Source organism: Misgurnus anguillicaudatus, unplaced genomic scaffold, assembly GCF_027580225.2.
Source record: "Misgurnus anguillicaudatus unplaced genomic scaffold, ASM2758022v2 HiC_scaffold_26, whole genome shotgun sequence".
NCBI lineage: Eukaryota > Metazoa > Chordata > Actinopteri > Cypriniformes > Cobitidae > Misgurnus > Misgurnus anguillicaudatus.
This window is the reverse complement of record NW_027395276.1, coordinates 2,766,387-2,782,313: the sequence shown is the minus strand read 5'-3', so window position 1 is coordinate 2,782,313 and position 15,927 is coordinate 2,766,387. Positions and strand designations below refer to the sequence as shown.

Here is a 15,927-nt window from a genome sequence, read left to right as displayed (position 1 = left end):
ACTAGTTTGTTCAAGTAATATTAGGACGAATTACTTTGGTTATGATGTATTGCTTTGATGTTTTATAAGTCACTTTGGATAAAAGCTTCGGCTAAATGCTTGAATGTAAATACCGTTGTCTAATACAGATCGAATAAATTCTTAGACATTGTTCTTACAGCTACAAGTAATGCATGGTGCTAGCGTTTACATTTAGGCATTTAGCAGACGCTTTTATCCAAAGTAATTTTACAAAAGTGAAGAAACCCACAGAACAATTCATCTTAGACAGTAATATGAGAAGTGCTATACAATGTTACTATACATATTTGTATGTATTTATTGAAAGTCGCTTTGAACAAACACGTCTGCCAAATGCATTGTGGGCAAGACGTACTATGTGTTTTATATATTTAAATTTTATATACAGTATTCCTATGACCATAAAATTTTTGGTTACGGTCGATACTGAGCAAAAGAAAGCAACATCCCCTGGCGTCGTTTCATGGTCTGACCATCAATCAGGATGCATTTTTCATAGATGCAGGCCATGGAAACATGACAGTCAGAACAATATTTGCAGAACGATAAATGAGCTCTGTGTGATCAATCGTATTTATGTCTAATTGAAATGACAGTCAAGATGATCTTTATCTATGATGTATAGGGCTGGATGCAAATCAGACGGGACTTTTCCTCCTCTCTGATGAATTATGGATAAAAGGGTGAATGTTTCCTGACATTTGTTTGTCATAGAGTCTCAGCCCTTAAAGAACAATCGTAAAACCTGTAGATATTGATCAACGGCTTCCTTTTTGCTTTGTATTGATCAGTTGGAAGCCACTTAGGCAAGATAGCACTTTGTTTGGTTGACTATGAAGGAGGACGGGCGCTTTTGTCAAATCTGTGTGTTAAAACAATGAAAGGCGATCTCTTTATAACTCTCGGGAGAGCAAAGAAATGCTGACATGAATGCAATCTCGAGATTCCTCTTATAACGCTTTATAAGAACTTTCTCATTAGCTAACTTGATTTGCGGTGTTTGCATCATTATTGTTGTCTAAACAATTTGTTTTACAGTATTTCACAGTAAAAGTGATTTGTTGTCTCAACAACCATGGCATATTATGATAGGCTATAGTTTACTTAACTCATTCCCCGCCAGACATTTTTTGAAAAGTTGTCTGGCAGCATTTTTTTGTGATTTTCACAAATTTCACAAAATGCCTTCCAGGAAAATTTTCTTCTAAAAATATATAAACATACAAATATATCAAATGAAAGAACAGACCTCTCTGCTTTCAAACAAACAAATCGGGAAAAAAGTTTCATCCTACCTATATTTTTCTCTGCGTATAAACTCTTAAATATGAGTATTTTTCTGAAAAAATATTTTTTTTTAGCAAAAAGCTGAAATAATTGTGAAGGAATTAGAGATCAGATTCAGAATGATTATCAAAACATATGCAGTTTAAAATTAGTAAACAATTTTTTTTGCTTCAGTTTTTTTAATAAATTGGGTAAGAGCCATCTAGTGGATAATTGCTGTATTACAGATTAACATAAAGCCTCACCAGGAACACTTTTTTATGCAATTTTTTTTTCTTTATTGACAGATAATTTGTCATTGGCGGGGAAAGAGCTAAAGGGATAGTTCACCCAAAAATAAAAATTGTGTCATCATTTTCTCATTCTCGTGTTGTTCTAAATCTGTATAAATTTTATTTATTTGATCAACACAAAAGAATATATTTTAATAAACGACGGTAAGCACACAGTTGATGGTACCCATCGAATTCCATCATATTTGTTTTTCCTACTATGGAAGTCAATGGTTACAATCAGCTTCCCATCATTTATCAAAATATCTTCTTTTGTGTTCATCAGAAAATAGAAATTCATACAGGTTTGTATTAAAATGAGGATGAGAAAATGATTACAGAATTTTCATTTTTGGGTGAACTATCCCTTTAAAAAAATATTTAAAGTGCAATGAACTTACAATTATGAATATAAATGTTGTGAGCAATACCCATAATCCCTTGCGTCTGAATATTTTGATTATTTGTGTATTTTTTTTTAAACAGTAAGTACTGATTGTTCATTTAAACAGTTGTTAATAAAAGGTAGAAAATGTTTTAAGCTGTTTAATTCCACTAATGTAAATGATAGTTTTATCTGTCACTGTACAAGTGATCATTGTTTGCTTTGGTAAACATGGACCCTGTTCAACAGTTATATTTCTCTCCACAATAATAAAGACCCACATTAAAAATGCCCTTTGCTGTGTATTTCTGTGGTGATGCCCACACAATAAGCAGTCACGATGTACTCTTTCTTATGATATGCATTAGTACCCTATCACTAAGTTAAATTAATTTAACAAATTGAATACAGTTCAGAAGAGAATTTTAAGTTAAGTGAACTGATATTGCATATTTTTTAAATAAAAAAGTTGAGTAAACTCTAATATTTGTGTAAATAATGAAATGAAAATGTCACACTGCAAAAAATGATTTTCAAAAAAAAAATATTTGTATTTTTTTCATGCTTTCAGTAAAAATATCAAAAAATTCTTAGAGGTGCAATTTGTAAATTTTAGAAGGACCTCTTGACAGAAATGCATATACAATAATATACAAAACTATATTATCAAGAGTTTTTATAATGAACCGTTATGTTTTTATTACCTTAGAATGAGACGTTTTTATCTACATACAGAGAGGGTCCCCTTAGGTGGAAGTCGCCATTTTGTGCCGCCACGTTTCTACAGAAGCCCTTAATGGACAAGCTTTTTTAACTAAGTTGTCTCCGTCAATTACATGATTTTCCGGTGGTGGCTACCATAGCTTCATTATGCGTTTCAAAAGCGAGGGGTGAGCGGTGGACTGAGCAATTGGTTGCAATTCGCAACCTCACCACTGAATGCCACTAAAATTTACACACTGCACCTTTAAATTAAGATGCTTTTTCTTGATGAGCAAAACGACCAAAGAAAATAAGTCTAGTTTTTGGACCAAAAATATCAAATTTAAGTGATTTTGTGCATAAAACAAGCAAAAAACACTAAATTCAAGAAAATTTTGCTTACCCCATTGGCAGATTTTTTTGCTTGTTTTATGCACAAAATCCCTTAAATTTGATATTTTGGTCTAAAACTTGACTTATTTTCTTTGGTCATTTTGTTCATCCAGAAAATTCATCTTAATTTAAGAATTTTTAGATATTTTTACTGAAAACAAGACAAAACTACAAATAATTTTTTTCTTAAAAATAATTTTTTGCAGTGCACATTTTTGAATCATGCTTTTTTAGTAAATCCAACACATCCTTTTTTACAGTGGTGGCTATTTTTTAAATTATTAGACAATTTCCATCTGGCTGATGAACAGAAGTGAACAGCTGTACTTAAAGCTGTACCTTTTCTGTTGCTGAGGTGGTAACCTAAAGTTCTGTTTTACTTAACAGATATACAAACCATAATACCATGTTGTACCTTTTTTGGTACATTACTGTACCTTGAGGATCTATTGTGTACCTTTAAAGGTAGTTTTAAAATTTAACTGGAACAAAATTGTTGTTTTTTTAATGGGGAAATATCATGAAATCTGACTTAAAGTGCTATAATTGGGTCTCAGTGCTTCTATCAACCTACAAAATGTGTAAAAGATCAATCCAGTAACTTAGTTTTGCTAAATCATTCTCTTTCAAGCATGTGAAAAATTATGTAATTAAAATGTGGCTCCCCTTGTGATGTCAGAAAGGGAACTTATTATTATAATAATACCACCCCTTAAAGGAATATTCCATTTTCTTAAAAGAAAAATCCAGATAATTTACTCACCACCATGTCATCCAAAATGTTGATGTCTTTCTTTGTTCAGTCGAGAAGAAATTATGTTTATTGAGGAAAGCATTGCAGGATTTTTCTCATTTTAATGGACTTTAATAGACACCAACATTTAATACTTAACTCAACACTTAACAGTTTTTTTCAATGGAGTTTCAAAGGACTATAAACAATCCCAAACGAAGCATAAGGGTCTTATCTAGCGAAACGATTGTCATTTTTGACAATAAAAATGACAAATATACACTTTTAAAGCACAACTTCTCGTCTAGATCTGGTCGTGATGCGCCAGCGTGAGGCCATGCAATACGTCATGACGTCAAGAGGTCACAGAAGATGAACGCGAAACTCCGCCCCAGTGTTTACAAGTGTGTTGAAAGAGGACCGTTCCTACGTTGTTGTATGTCAACTGATACTAATTAATGTCTTTGTGTCAGTTTATTGTTTAAAATGGTCCGCAAATGTGCGTTTTATATATGTAACACGTGACCTCCTTACGTCACTACGCATTTACGTTAGGTCGCGCTGGACCGGATCTAGACGAGAAATTGTGCTTTAAAAGTGGATATTTTTTATTTTTCTTGTCAAAAATGACAACCGTTTCGCTAGATAAGACCCTTATGCCTCATTTGGGATCGTTTATAGTCCTTTGAATAGTCCGTTGAAAAAAACTGTTACGTGTTGAGTTAAGTGTTAATTGTTGGTGTCTATTAAAGTCCATTAAAATGAAAAAAATCCTGGAATGTTTTCCTCAAAAAACATAATTTCTTCTCGACTGAACAAAGACAGACATCAACATTTTGGATGACATGGTGGGAGTCAATTATCTGGATTTTTCTTTTAAGAAAATTAAATATTTCTTTAATCTGCACTAAACATATTTAACCATTGAAAATAATTTTTCTATTACGAACTGCAAGTGAATAAAAAGTGCTTTACAATTTTTTTTCTTTGCATGTAAAACAGTAAATTAGGAAATTCATAAAAACAATAATATTGTAGCATTATAAATACTACAGTAATTAAAAAGCTTACAAATAGTGCTGGATTAACCATTAAAGAAACATAAAGAAATGATTTTGGTAATCACCAATAATTTAGTTTAGTGTCTGTAGCACAAACTTTACAATGGGTGGTGGTTTAATAAATTTGATAAGCACTGTTTGTGATGTAGTTTTAGGACAATTTGTCTCATTAGCTACATATAGTGTTAAAAAGCAAACAAACAGTTATAAAACTTAATATATAAAAGTTATAAAAACTATGGTGATTACCTATTGGACATAGGCAGTAAACTTGTCCTGCACTGTTTGTGCTGCGGACATATTGTTTGCCTTGTTAAGGTGTTTTATGAGTCGTATTATAGGTTTACAATTACAAAATGGGCTGACAAATCACATGGAGCGAAAGACCTTGTACAAGTAAGCACTTTTAAATTAGCCAGTAAACAAGGTTATAGTTTGCTCTGGAGTACATAAAGATTAATTTTGTTTAGTTTTTCATCTTTCATCCTGCAGTAAAGACATTCGGAGTGCCAAACTCGATCAAGAAGCACATAGTAACACATAATCCAGTCTAGACACGGTGTCAATGTGAAGTTTCCATAAAAAACTACTTTTTTTTTAAACCCGACTGTGCCATAACCTGCATGGTGTGTGTGGTCTATCATACAGTGTGGCTGTACAGCTTATTAAGATTGTTTAAATATTTATGCTTAATATATTAAATCCAAAAGTGGACGTTTATGTGTGTATGGGTATTAAATGTGGACACAGACCGCAAAGTATATGGATTATAGACATTATTCTATTCTTAGGTAGTTGATCTGGTGTAAGTGCTTTGTGTTGAAATTTTGATGTCATCCTCAGGCTATGAGTTGAAAGAGTTGTCGATCCATGCTCGCAGTTCTTTTATAATAAATACAGATTATGAACTGACTTAGTGATGAGCACGTATAGTATTCAGATTAACTACGCTGCGTAACTTGTGCATTGAACCTTTGCTGTGTCTCAATCAACTCCAGAGGTCGTGAATCAGTACATTTTGTACATAAGTTTGGGCATTAAGGACCCTAGCTTACTTCACATTGGGACACTGTTCGCTTATTTTCCTGTGACGTGGCTGCTTAAAGGGGTCATAACGTGAAAATCTTACTTTTTCAATGTTTAAGTGCTATAATTGGGTCCCTATTGCTGCTATCATCCTAGAAAATGTGAAAAATAACAACTCACGTTGTTAACTTTGTTATGGTAAACCATTCTCTGCAAGCATTAGTTCAGATCTGGCCTGATTTGTGACATAGGTATCTGTTTTAAAGATCGCTCTGAATGGGATCTCTATGAAAAGTCCGTCACAAAAATGGAATTATCTCTGTTTTTTGCTCAGAATGTGGTGTTTTTGCAGAAACCTACCCATATTCAAAAGCGGATTACAAAAGAACTACTGAAGGTAGGATGAAATGTTTTTTTGTTTTTTTTTTAAAGCAGAGGGTCTGTTCTTTCATTTGGTATATTGTATGTTTATATATTTTAAGAAGAACGTTTTCTGGAAGGCATTAAACTTTTGTGAAAATCATAAAAAACGCTGGCGCTGGCAACTTTTTTTAAAAACGCTGGCGGTGAAAGAGTTAATCTGCACTATCCAACAACAGCACTGCCATTAAGTGCAGAGAGAAAGAGAGAAAAAAATAATTGACATCACAATTGAGTTTCAATTTCAACAAACCACCATTATGGTGATCAGTGTTTGCATTTCTCATTTGAATCTTAAACGACACACCCAAAAACGGCACATTTTGCTCGCACGTACTAAGTGTCAATTTTAACATGATATAATAAATTATTAATTCTCCTTGTTTCAATTCATAGATAAGTACACTAGATGTCGCCTTGGCTACGGCAGTTTATTGGAACGAATGCGTCAAATAGTGCCGCCATCTTGAAACAGGGGAGCCCGGCATCAGCGTCATTGTAGGCAATCGTGTAACGGAAATAAAATCACCATAAATCATCATGAATGTGATTTTCTAGTTTTTTTTTTGTTCGTTCCAACAGTCAGACGTGTATTTATAGCATTGAGTCCAGAAAAAATTAAAGTTTTAATATTATGAAAATCTACTTTTTCTAACTACAATGAATAGTGCTAATATGTCTAACATCCATACGCAGCACCAAAGTCCGGCATTTTGTCCATGAATTCGTAGTACAGGCAGAGATAACAGCACTACCTAGCTACTTCCTATGGCAAGACCCCTGTTTCAAGATGGCGGCGGTTTTGACTCATGCTTTAAAGGTGCAGTATGTAATTTTTTAAAAGGATCTCTTGACAGAAATGCAAAATAATATACAAACTATATGATCAGGGGTGTATAAAGACCTTTCATAATGAACTGTTATGTGTTTTTGCCTTAGAATGAGATGTTTTTATTTACATACACAGAGGGTCCCCTTACATGGAAGCCGCCATTTTGTGCAGCCATGTTTCTACAGAAGCCCTTAACAGACAAACTTTTTTACTAATTTGTCTCCAACGATGACATGTTTGTCCGGTGGTGGCTACAAGAGGTGAGCAGTGGACTGAGCCGTTGGTTGCAATTCACAACCTCACCACTAGATCCCACTAAAATGGACACACTGCACCTTTAATTAAAGAAAATCTGACCAAAACTTTATTTACAGGTATTTGAATTCCAGATTTTCAGTGAACGCCACTGTATTTATGAACACAAACACACGTGTTGATCAATGCCATGCTGGGTTCACTGTGGGTTCAAATAAGTCTCTGATTTTGACTGAAGTGGCATTTAGAGCTCCTTATGGGTGAACTTTGGTAATATTGAAAATGTTTTTATTTTAAATAACGTTGGTTCCCTAAAATGTAACCTTCTGAATGCAATGATGGACCAACCCAATGTTTATACGCAGATACTCCATTGATTAAACTTGAAATGTGATCTGCTTGAACGTAGGCTACTGTACAAAATGTATTTCAACCTAATGTAACCTAATGAAAATTCGCTTCATGTTGTAGCATTATATTAAACTGTTTAATATAATAAATATAATATAATAAAAAAGTTCTTAGGATAACGAAACCACTTTATCCATCACACTGATAAATAAGTAATACTTTACAGGTCCTGTAAGCATTGTCAGCTGCTTTATGATAGAAAAAGTGCACGTGTCATGATGAATATGGTCTGCTTTGGACCACAAAGTGATTTTTTGGAGACTTTTGGAGCCAGATTACAAATGCTAGAAAAATATGTGATGAAGCCATATTGTTATGTCCATTAACATCTTTTAAATGTTATGTTACATAGTGTTTTACTAAAGTTTCTTACTCTTTACCTGTTTTTCTATTTTTGCACAATGCAAGTCCCTACATATATTCAAAACAACTACCCTCTGGGGTTCTGATCAGTTCAACAAGTTCTCTCTAAACCTCCCTTCCTTCAAAGACACGTCAACAAATCTCATGTCAGCAATGCACACAATGATTGATGGGCAGAAATGGGCCCTGACTTATGTATGATTTGCCACAGGTCATTCCTCAGGTGTGATTTTTCAGGTTGATTATTTATTTAATATCTGTCAGATGTACACACTTAAAAATAATATTTTTAAAAACTTTTTTGATGTAGTCAACACATTTGGTGTGTTGTATAGGCATTTTCCTGCATTCTTTTATGTTTGATAAAGTTTTAGTTACTCCATTTCATTAGCATTTCAGGTTTCCACCTGCTTTATTCCTTGTTTAAATAACATTTCTCTCCTTAAAAAATCATTTGCAAGTCTGTCAACCGAATAAATTGATAGGCAGCTAAAAACGAGTGCAACACATATTGTGATAAAATCTTTTCTAGAAGCCTCGTTATGATGATGGGTTCCTAGTAAAACAGCAGTCAAATGGAGCGTCCCTCAGGGGCCAAATGGCCCTCCTCCCGCCGGCTCTTATTGGATACGCGCTACATCACTTATGGAGGGATGTGTTTGTCATTGACCGGAATCTGTGCGCCTTTCAGAACACCGTTGAGTGCATACAAACTAGTGTCGGAAAGTCATCTAGCCAGCGCGTAAAAGTGAGACAATGACAGTTTAGTTGCTCTTACGACACGGCAATACATTTACTACCTTGTTGTTCCGCGGGACACCAAGTTTCCCTGGATAAACGCGCCGTTTCGGACGCATCCTGTGCGCTTTGGCGCACACCGGGAGCTCGCCGCCGTATCCAAAAAGCGCAGGAGAAAACTACAAAATGGAAAACTAAGTTAGATAATGAGTTAGATTATTCACCGTGACCTCACTCGAGATAGACATAAAGCCATTTTACGCACTGATGCGGACCGGGGGACACTGATTTGGAGTGTTAGACCTCATTGGCTCTCTTTGGACTCATGCAGGACGCACGCAGTTACCCGTTTAACGGGACGGGTGTGCGGTGAATTTTTAGGACCATTGAACGATGGGTCGAGAAGAGACCGGGGTTTGACATCTGGATGCAGGATACTGCAGTTTGTTCTTTAAACCTCGTCTGGATGTGACGGAGCGATGGCTTCTGAGGTTGTGTGTGGATTGATCTTCAGACTGCTGTTGCCTGTGTGTCTGGCGGCAGGTAAGTCTCGGACCTCACACACGTGCTTATTATTTGATCTCGTTTAAAATATTTTAGGCTTTAAGCTAAACGTACGGATCTCCGCAATGTTTTCATTTGCGCAGCAGGTGTAGGCGACCACGAACAGTTTTCATTGGTTACTAGAGTTTATTCCAAGATAGCGACTGGTGAAAATGCTGCCAAAGAGGACAAAACTTTAAGAAAAGGGAAGATGTTGTAGGCTAATTCGTGAATAAACGGTTTATTTATAGGTTAAAGTAAGACTACAGTAAAGACGCGGGAATGACAGTGCGCACCGGCGCTCAGCATCATCTCTGAATGACAGGCCTGTGTATTAGTTTTCATCTTATTGTCCCATTTAAAAACTCACAATATGTTTGACATGAAATAAAAAATCAGAGTCATATTTTAACATATTTTTGGGTAGTTCAAGGTTGAGTGAGTTCAATGTCAAATATTTCAATGTTATCTATCTCAATGTCAAAAAGTGAACCAATCTCCCTAAATGTGCATTATTATAACAAAGTAAAGCCTTCATAATCCTTAAAAAGTGATGCTACTTTCTTGCTGAAGTGTTTTATACAGTAGGTGAGACCGGGGCTTGTTGTCACACTGTCAATACTTTCAATGTTGGCATATTTTTTCAAGGTTTATTTTAAAGATATCTCTGTATAGAAGCAAACTTTACAGAAGTCTTTTGATCATTTCCACATTTATTGTCCAGTCAGAGAAGTGTAGCAGAATTGTTGTAAAGTTTAAGACAAATTGACCGCAAAATGGGGCATGTTGTCACACTTAGTTGTTCCAGTAGGAACCTGATGTTTATTGATTGAATAATAAAGAAAAGCTATTTTCCTGAACAAATCTGTATGTATTCAATTGCTTTTCAGGCAAATGTTTAATTGTAAAACAAAATTAAAGCATACAGTAAAACTGTGTGTTAAACATCATACGTGGGAAAATTAACAAAAGGTAGCAGAAATATCAAATCATTGTTTTGGCTATCAGAAATTGTAATTAAATGTATTGTTGAGAAATACTAAAACACACTTTATACGGTAAAGCTTGGATGCATAACTCTGTTCACTTGTTTTTCCAACATATTACAAAATATTTCAAATATATTTCAATTTTTAAGTTTGTAGAGGACAATGAGTGGAAAAATTACGACATATTAACAGTTTTGATTAATGTGATGATGGTGTTTTAAACTACAGTAACATGACAGCTGTAATGCTTTAATGAGATGTAGATCTTTTGACAACTTCATGTGTCTTGTCTATTTGTAATTCTAATATTTTTTGCATTGTTCCATTTTAAGACAAACAATAAGGCTTGACTGACAATAATCATGTTGAATATTATAATAATAGACTCTTGTTGCCTATTAATATACTACTATACTATACCGTAAATATACAGTATTACTGTACTATAATTTATAAAAAGGCTTGTTATTGGTATCTTGCATAAATTTGGTTTCAAGAGAGCTTGCATGTTTACTACAATGGTTGGGTAATATAAACCATGTCAGAGCAAAAGGTTTATTAACTGATGTAATTATATGTTTTACTTCGCAGCAGCATCAGTCCTCGTGTTGACTGTTTTATTGTACTGTAGGGTGTAGTTGATGACTCTTTGGTCATTGGGGAAGATTTGCTGTGACAGATTATTGATGAAAGGATGTGCCAAACCTCCTCAGAGTCTTTAAAAGACATTTAACACCATTGACTATTACATAAAATGAAAATTTCTGGGTTGTCTAATTAATACCATTTAGTTTATCTGTAACCCTGTGCGGGATGTACATTGTTGTATTTGTTACCCAACTTTTTGGGATATAATCCTGATTTTAGATTGATGATGAGTCCTGATTATATGTCATATCATGTCCCCAATCTTTTTCTCCTCGTACCTATCCTGACGTGATCTATCTATCTGTCTGTCTGTCTATCTAACCATCCATCTACCCATCTATCTAGTGTCAGTACCCTCTATTTAATACATTCACGCTTATTCATTAAGCAGATGCTTTCATCCAAAGTGACTTAGAAATGAGAAAGCATTTAGCATTTAATAGGTAACACAACAATAACTTCAATTAATGATAAAGTTGAACACTACAAACAATAACATAATGGAAACGAATAAAAAACCATTCAGCCATAAACGGCCTGATTAAATGGTGAAGTGTGTCATTTTTTAAAAGGAACGACATGTTTAAACGTGAACATTAGTATAGGTCATCTATATTCACTCAGAAACACTTGTCATTGATCCATATTAACTCTTGTGCTTTGCTGCTCGAATCCATTCAGCGATAATTGAGGTCTTTGTGATTAATTTAATAAATACCGTTACTTTCCCATCTGAAAAATTATCTACATGAAGGTTCACAGTCTGTTTAATAGGATCTGTGTCCATAATTTACCTTTATTTACAATTCCCCTGTTTTTGTATGTGGATACATATATGATCGTGCATACATTGCGGACTCTTTCTCTCTCTTTTAGCAAGTGGGGTGCTTCCTATAGGTAGATAAGATCCACTCTATAAGATGATAATGTGTCTCTTGACAGCCTAAGTTCTTTCTTTTCATCCAAACACAACTGCCAAGCTGCGGAGCATCTCCATTAATCGGTGGAAAGTCGTTTTAACCGCATGAATTAATAATGTGGCATCAGAGGGGGAAGAATTGGCTGCCCATTATCGTAAACATGCCTTTAATATTTGATGATTTTATTTTTTCGATTGAAGTAGTACTGAGCAAAGGTCATACAGCAAAAAAATAATAAAGAAATGACAGGAAAACTAACTCTTGGCAATAAATGTAATATAAACAGTTAAAGACCCCATGATTTTATTTTATGAATGCCGCGTTCGCTTTATAAATGTCCTATCAAAACTGAAAGCGTAATTCGTCATTTGGTTTCAGTTTACTTCACGGCAGTAAACGCAAAGTTCTTGCTATTGGCGCTCAAGTAGGGGGTATAAAGGGGGGCTACAGAGAGCCATTTACATTTATGCATTTGCCAGACACATAAATTCAGTATGTGTGTTTATTTTTACGCTGCATGCTAAAACAGGAACACCTTCATTGGACAAAATACTGATTTGCAAATGTGTCATGAATATTTTTATCTGTTTTCCTGGGAAAATGTAAATATGCATCTGTGCTCATGTATAGTTTAATGGTAGAACATGCATTAGCAGCGCAAAAGGTCATGGGTTCGAACCGTGTACTTATAAAAAAGCTTTAATACCTTTGGACTGCAAGTTGCTTTGAATAAAAGTCTCTGCAAAATGCAGTGCACAAATGTCTGCATCTGTTAATTTCAATACAGTTTTTTTAACATATTTTGCAAGGCTGCGAATCCAAATTTTTGTATGATTTACTTTCGCCCCTGTGATGTTTACTGTTAAAAATGTCTGTAGAAATTACAGTATTACTGGCAGCTATTTGGCAGTAACTAAATTTATTTTAATTACTGGCAACAGTTTAGTCAAAGGTAAATAAACATTAAATATTTACAAGTCTTTATATTTACAGAATAAAATTAAATAACAACCTCATGCGAAGCATTCTGGTAATCAAAACCTGAAAAAAAACGGTTTAATGAGGATTTCTGGTTCCCAGAATGCTTTGCATGAGGCTGTTATTTTAGTTTTATTCTGTAAATACAAAGGACCCTATTTTAATGATCTAAGCACATGGTCTAAAGAGCACAGCGCACAGTCTAAATGGGCGTGTCTGAATTCACTTTTGTTAATTTAACGACAGAAAAAATGGACAGCCTAAAAGGGTTGTTCCTATTCTAGTAATGAGTAATGGGTGTTTTTTGGGCGTAACGTGCAATAAACCAATGAGAGTCTCAGCTTTCATCCCCTTCAAAAGCCAGTTGCACTCACTCCATGCCGATTATCTATTTCGATGGCAGAATTTGTAAACTGAAAAACTAAATGAATGAAGAAGACCCCTGTGACGTGCCGTTGGGTTCATCCTACCTTAGCCGGCAGTGGAATGGGTCTTCATTGATATTGTAATTTCTAACACCTGTTGATCACTATTAAAATCTGTGTGATGTTGTGGTGCGGTGCTCATTGTTCTGTTACCCCTTTTGGCCTTTGGTTAATTTTTGTGTTCTACGTTTGTTTATCTTGGTATGTATTAGTTTAGTTATTTTGGATATTTGTGCGTTAATTATGTAGTTTTATTTTAAAAGATTATATTTTTCTAAGGTATTTAATCTTGTTTAAAATGTTTTTTTTTTAAGTTTATTTTGTTAATAAATATCCTTTGCAAAGAAATTGTTTTCGTTGCGTCCCTTATTTGTCACAGCGTGAGCCGGTCATGACAAATATGGGGGCTCGTCCGGGATATTTAAAATAAAACTACATAATTAACGCAAGCACAAATATCCAAAATAACTAAACTAATTACCCTAATTCAAACATTTTAAGATTAATGTTAAAAAATTGCGTTGTTTTTATTTGTATTGAATTTTTTTATAAAAACCTTTAAAAGTCATTTTTTTTCAGTCATGGAAGTAAAAATAGCAGGTTTTATTGTTAATGGATAGCCTACATGATCAGTGTAATCTCAAAAATGTATTTACAAATATGCAAGAAAAGGTTTGTACTCTAAAAAAACTTTATTTGTAACAAACAAGAGATACAAAATTTTCAAACATGTGGTGACCTGTGAGTAAAAAGCATTACTTAAAAAAGGTTCTCATCTCATATCCACAGGTACAAAGTCATCATATACAATAACTCCGTGGGGTAGCATTAAAAAAACATTTCAAAATAGATGCAATATTTGTTTAAAGCAAAACATTTATTTACCAGGCTACAGGTGAAGCTCTTTACGCCTTCTAACGTCTGATAATCGGTGCTCAATAATAATCTTTTACATTTCAATCCTTTATTTTTTTATATTTTAAAACGTTTTTGTGCTGCTTCGCATCCATGTGTGTTATAAGCAAGTGCACGTTGTCATCCCGTTTATAGGCGTATATTCCTAATGCGCCCATTAAATAACAAAAACAATATTGCGCCATTGACTTTAGACTTTAAACCAGGTTTTAGTTGGTCAGTGGCATAGTCTATTGTAGTTGCATCAAAATAGCAACGCGCCAACAATGCACCTGAACACACCTTGTTTTAAGACCAAATGCTCATGGGCGCAAAATTACTAATTACTATTACTAACTACAAAATTATTGCGCCGGGTTGAAACTAGCAGAAGACACTTGCGTTGTGCAATGTACTGCATTGCGTCAGGGTGAATGATAGAGCACAAAGACTTGTTAATGTTTAATGTTCATTTAACTTTGAAAATACTGTTTCTAGTAAATAACATAAATTTCAATAGTGGGTTTAGGGGTAGGGCATCATTGTATTTTTTATAACTAACCTGCATGTTTCTACGATTCACTTGTATGTACGAGTTCATACAAATTAGCCAATTCATAAAATACATATGAATTCCTGTGAGGTCAGGTTTGTTAATTTTGATAATTTTGTCAACTTTTCAAAGTGCACTTGCATTTAGATGATAGACATGGGCTAAAGTAACAGTTTTGATTTAATGGACTCTTTCTTCTCTTTAGAAACATTAATTATTCCTGAGATGGGTGGTGGTTTTAGTGTGGTCGGCGTGGTTTCAGCTACTGTCTCTAAAGGGAAGACAGCTGAAGCTCTGTGAAGGAATTAAGCTGAATTTTGATATGGTCACATTTTATTATCGTGTCAAGTTAATTTTTCATGTCAGAAGGAAAGATGATATCCAAATGATAATATCTACATGTACACTCTAAAAAATATTGGGTTTTTTTATCCCAAAAGCTGGGTAAATATAGGAGAGAACATGTGGCTCAACCCAGTGTTTGAGTAGAAAAAAATAACCCAGCATTTTTTTTTTTTAGAGTGTAATTAGATCCATACAGCCATAAGGGCCGTACGGGTATACATTTGAACTTTTTATTTTAATTAGTTAGCTCACTTTTATTTAACACCTTATAGTTTTGCTTGCTAAGTCATGCATTATTATTGTTTTCTTATACGTGAGGTTTAGTGATTTGATGCTGGAGATTGAACTTGACTGTGTAACTTTGTCCTGCACCGATTATAATAGAGTGATGATGACGGTGAGCTCATAAAATGATAAAATATCCACTTGACTACAGATATCGCTATAACACTCTAGTAACTGCATAGCAATGCATTAAAGGGACACTCCACTTTTTTGAAATATGCTCATTTTCCAGCTTCCCTAGAATAAAGCAATGATATTATGCAGTGCCTGAAAATAGTAGTCTGCAATTCAATTTACGCCAGAATGAGAGTATAGTCCTATAGCCATATCTGCCTAGAAAATATAAATTTTCGGTCAGAAGAGTCAACTTTAGGAAAATAATCCTAACTCTTAGGAAAATAGGAAAAGTATTGAAACTCTTTGGTTATTTTTAGCGCAATGATAATGG

At 34.3% G+C, this 15,927-nt stretch overlaps 1 protein-coding gene across 3 annotated transcripts in view; it reads left to right on the top strand.

Annotated features, from left to right (window-relative positions):
• Positions 1 to 8,872: 8,872 nt before the first annotated feature.
• The window catches only part of LOC141362432 (piezo-type mechanosensitive ion channel component 2-like), a 150,072-nt gene continuing 143,017 nt past the window's right edge, over positions 8,873 to 15,927 (top strand). For all 3 annotated transcript variants that reach the window (XM_073864496.1, XM_073864495.1, XM_073864497.1), the window contains exon 1: positions 8,873 to 9,442. In XM_073864496.1, coding sequence (XP_073720597.1) covers positions 9,379 to 9,442 — 64 coding nt within the window. In that variant the 5' untranslated portion in view covers positions 8,873 to 9,378. The remainder of the gene's footprint in view (positions 9,443 to 15,927) is intronic.